This window comes from Penaeus vannamei, chromosome 42 (genome assembly GCF_042767895.1).
Source record: "Penaeus vannamei isolate JL-2024 chromosome 42, ASM4276789v1, whole genome shotgun sequence".
Lineage (NCBI taxonomy): Eukaryota > Metazoa > Arthropoda > Malacostraca > Decapoda > Penaeidae > Penaeus > Penaeus vannamei.
Genome location: NC_091590.1, coordinates 14981050 through 14986049, shown reverse-complemented (window position 1 = coordinate 14986049; position 5000 = coordinate 14981050). Strand labels below are relative to the sequence as shown.

General features: G+C 43.1%; 1 protein-coding gene across 5 annotated transcripts in view; it reads right to left on the bottom strand.

The window, feature by feature from the left end:
• Positions 1–2595: 2595 nt before the first annotated feature.
• Positions 2596–5000, bottom strand: part of LOC113822039 (NFX1-type zinc finger-containing protein 1) — a 54317-nt gene continuing 51912 nt past the window's right edge. For all 5 annotated transcript variants that reach the window (XM_070118622.1, XM_070118626.1, XM_070118623.1 and 2 more), the window contains one exon: positions 2596–4011. In XM_070118622.1, the coding sequence (XP_069974723.1) occupies positions 3035–4011 (977 nt within the window). In that variant the 3' untranslated portion in view covers positions 2596–3034. The remainder of the gene's footprint in view (positions 4012–5000) is intronic.

Sequence of the window (5000 nt, the reverse complement as noted above, 5' to 3'; positions counted from 1 at the left end):
AAAGTAGTATCATATGACCACATATCAAATGTTACATTGCCTTTCCACGCCCCAGCCGTATGCCGGCTTGATAGATGAGTAGATAAATCACTGATTGTTCTTTTCTTTTAAATGATATATTTTAGATCGTAATAATTTTATGATCTAGATTTACACTAATACTATTATATAATGCTTTGACCATGGATCAAATGTTCCACAGCTTGCCCACGCCTGTGCAGTTAGCCAGGGTGGTAAATAAAGGACTAAACTAAATTAATTTAGTGATTCAAGTTATTCCAAACAGAAGGCATGATTATAGCTCTACACTTCATTTTGTAAAATAATATCATTGTTAGACCTTGTAATATACGCCAGCACGTGGCAAGAAGAGCAATTACAGGCTCTGCGAACGAGGCATAAGGAAAACGCCAGCAGGACGTCATCAAGATCCCTCCTCTGTTTTGGACGATTCCACCACCACCAAACTGTGGTGGATATTAAGGTCATGGCATGTAGAAAATCGTCGATTTATGAAAGATGCGAATGCCGAGTGCAGTGCCAAAGCAACAAGGTGCTGTACGAGTAGCCGAAATGGGGGGGGGGTGCTATATTTGTGCGGCTGGCAGGCCTTGGATTTTTCCTTGTGCTGGCGGACGTAAGGCCTGAATTTTATCTTCTTACCATTTGCTGGCGTAAGGTGTTCGTGGTTTACGCCGAGCCGAGGGACTGTACGCTTGGCGCTCTGGCAAAGGCCATTAACTCTTCTTCGTATATTACAATGTCTAACAATAATATGATGTTACAAAATGAAGTGTAGACCTTTAAACATGACTTGTGTTTGCAATAACTTGAATGATTATAAAACAGATAAAGCGCTCGTGTAAAACTGGACGACGGAGGAGAATCAACGATTTTGGACATGAATTACCCACTGACGTACGCAAAATATACCCGGCGGACGCATATGGCAGTTATACCTCGATTCGATGGACCGTGGAGTTTGTGACAGCATCTGACCGGGAGCTCGCACCCTCCCCTCGCCCGACTGAAGAGGATAAAATACATGTAGGTGTGTATATATACACATACACGTGTGCTTGTGCGTACATATATACATATAAATGGAATATATCTATATTATGCTGCTGATTTGGATTTAACCCCTCTGCCACCTCCCTTTTCGTCCACTTCTACCTCATTTCTCGCCCTCTGTTACCTTTTTCTTCCTGTGCCACCTCCCATTCCGTTGTCTGTTACCCTTTTCATTCTCTGCCACCTCATTCTTTGTCATTTTCTGCCTTCCTTTCCGTCTTCTGCCACCTCACTTTTCGTCTTCTTTGTTATCGTCTTATGCTGCTTCCCTTTGTCTTCTGCCACCCTCTTTTCTTCCTCAGCTACCTCATTTTTCGTCCTTTGCCACCTCCTATTTCGTCCTCTGCTACCCTTTCTCGTCCTAAATTACCTATTTTTTCGTCCTCTGCCGCCCCTCTTTTCGTCCTCTACTGCCTCCTTTTTCGTCCCCTACTCCCTCCCTCCTCGTCCACTGCAGCCGACACCTTACGATGGTTGATGTTGTAACCTTTCCATCTTTCTTTGGCTCCCATGCATCCATCATCTTCGAGTAGTACAGACGGTAGCAATTGAGTAAACCCAAGCATGTGGTATTTATTTTCGTACAGATGGAATTATAAGTTAAATAAACTTGGTAAACTTGCTTGTGGTATTTCTTTTCATTAATGTAGATTAAAAATGAAATAAAATATCAGCCACACTGGTCGAAACTAATGTACAAGCAAAACAAACGCAATGTGTGTGATTAATATTATTATTAATTATTTTAGTGTTATATAAAGAGCAACACTGAATAACCGAGATATACACCGCCAAAGGTATTAGTGCAGGTCAAAATACAGCTAAGAAAGAATAGAAAGTGAGATATTTACGTAAGAAAAAAAACACGTCAGCTGATATTTTAAACTTATCAAGAGTCGGAGAAGTTACAATCTATGAAGGCAATCCATTCCAGAGCCTACAAATCGCAGCAAAATGCTAAGAATACACCCCACGCCACGCCCCCATCCTCGACCCACGCATCCGGGGGCCGCAGCTGCCTTGACCTCATTTCCCGTGCCGGGTCGCTCTCCATCACGCCTGACCCGAGAGAGACACAGACAGCCTGCCCTCGTCCCGCGAGGACCGGCGCTCGCCACCGTGCAGTTGCGCTCGCCAGGGTCAGCCGGCTGCAGGGGACCACCCAGGCGCTGGCCGGTTTCGCTCATATCGTGTGCAACTCTTATCAGTTAAGAGTGAAGACGTGTAAGTAGTATCACTTCTGCCAACCTGTCATTGTAGAAGGTTCGGCAGAGAGAGAGAGAGAGAGAGAGAGAGAGAGAGAGAGAGAGAGAGAGAGAGAGAGAGAGAGAGAGAGAGAGAGAGAGAGAGAGAGAGAGAAAGAGAGAGAGAGAGAGAGAGAGAGAGAGAGAGTCTGTGCAGTATATATATTATTAATCTTCGTTGATACCTTTATCATTGTTTAATTACCATAAGCTGCAATAATAATAGATATAAAATTGGGATAAAGAGATAATGCCTAAAAATATGAAAAATAAAGACCTCGAAATCAAATATTTATTTATGCAATGGTTATAATACTTAGTATGCATGAAGATAATTTTCTATACATCTTATAACAATTATTTTATCAAAATCTTCCTATATATACGTTATAAATGATATATACCTCTTAAAATGAATTAATTTTAGCTTTCTAATAAAGAAAATGTATTGTTTTTACTATAAGCGTGCACAAAAAAAACAACAAAGGGAAGGAACTTTTTCGACAAATTATTATATACCAGTGTAAGATTTTCCTTACGAAGCTAACTTTAAAGTGTTTGCCTTTGACTTTCGTATAGTGAAGTCTTTACCTGTAAAATATGATCTAAGTAAGCATTTCCAACAACAAAAAAGCAAGCATGATAAAAGCATTTGATTTTTTCTAGCTACAATCGCTATTACAATGTGCTCAAAGCTACAGTTACTACAATACATATTAGTCAAAGTTGCAATAATAATAATACTCCCGCTGCTCATCAACGTCGTGATCCTGCTCCGCGGGGTCGCAGAAGGGACACTTGCCTTCGCCCCCGTCGCCAGCGCCCTCTGCCCGATGGTAAATGTCTCCCCGGGGGCACAAGAACCAACTCCCCCGAGACAAGCCCTGTTTCATTCGGGGCTGGAACCTTTCCCACGTGGAAAAAGCCTCGTCAACCTCGGCTTTCCCTTCGTTTTTCATGAATTCGCGGACTCGGAGCTGAGTTTCCTCGCTGAATTTCACTCTTGGGTCGATGAGCCGGGAAAGTTCAGAGAGAGCGGATGTTCCTTTTACTTCCCTCACTCCCTTTGCTCTTGCTCCTGCTTCCTTTGTTCCCGTGTCTGCTCCTGCTTCCTTTGTTCCCGTGTCTACTCCTGTTTCCTTTACTCCTGTCCCTGCTTCCTTTGTTCCCAGATCTCCTTCCTCCTTTGTTCGTATTTCTGTATCTAACCTCAGTTTGTTTTTTCCTGTATCTGCTCCTGCTCCCTTTATTCTTGTTGTTGTTGTTGTTCCTGCTTTTACTCTCCTTGTTCCTGTTCCTCTTCCTGCTTCATTTGCCCCTGATCCTGTTCCCTTATCCTCCATTACAGTGTAGCACAAGTAGTTCTCCAGCCTGCGCAACTCCCACTGCACTTCCTCCACCAGCTGATGAGTGATGGCACCTGATGACGGACTGAGAACACGCTGCAGCATCGCAAACAAGAAAGTCATCGCCTTGGCCTCTAGGGCTGGTACGGACGGACTTGGGCTCCGAGTCTTCACCATTCTCCATGTCTTCAAGAACCGAGCAGCTCCATGAAGCAGGAAATCGATGAACTCCACAAGGCTGTAATTCTCGGCTTGCTTCGCCCATCTTTGGAGTTTGCTAGAAGCCTTTTTGCATTTCGGAGTCGTCATAACTATTTCTGCCTTGAAGAGATTCCACCCCTTTAGCTCTGAAAAGGGGAAGCAGAAATTAAAAGCAAGAGGTTTATACAATGCAGATTTAAAATTGTATACATATACTGTATGCACAGATGTTTTGGTACCATAAATAACAGAACTAAATTAAATACAACCCAAAAAATGGATGAACTCTAGCCAAACTATATATATAGTAGAGGTGGATAAGTGTTTGGAAAACTGACCTATTAATGAAAAGGATGAAAAAGAAAATGTGTTTATAATTCCCTCAATGGAACTGAAAATGATTTTCTATACCAAGCTCCTGCTTTAGCAGATGCAACTGGGTCACTCTTCATACATATACTTGTAAATCTAAGTAGTTCAAGCGACTTAATTAACGATTCAATTTCAAAAGCATGATCTTGATCATTCTTGCAAAGGAGATAAGCCTAATGGTCATTTAGTCCAACATGGAGTAAAGATATAGCCGTGACCGTCGTTAACACGACACTATAAAAACAACCATTATGGCAACCATGTCTCAATCTCAGTCTCAATTTAGGGGGAGCTTGTCACAGCTTTTTCTCTCTCTCTCCCCTTCTCTCTTAGAGAGAGAGAGGGGACACCCCCCCCCCACACACACACACACAGTGTAAACGGTGTTATACCTTCTACGAGTACATTAATACTAGTGGGGCAGAGTAATTTACTTGAAACGTGTAACTCTTTATTGATAAGAGTTTATACACGAGTATATATAAACACGATACGAGACTGATCAGTACTTGTGGTAACCGCGGTGGCAAGCCCTAGCGAGGGCGCCGCGCGGAGATTACGGGAAAGTCCGTGCGGTCCAGAGGTCAGGCTGTCTGTGTGTGTCAGGGTTTCCTTGGGGTGCGGCCTCGATACAAAGCAGCTGTTCCTCCCAGATGCATAGCCGGAGGGGGGAGTGAGTAAGGTGTGCTGCCCTCTCCATAATGACTACCAGGTTGGAACAGCATGGAGCTTGCATGATGCCATGTGCTATGCAGTATGTTAT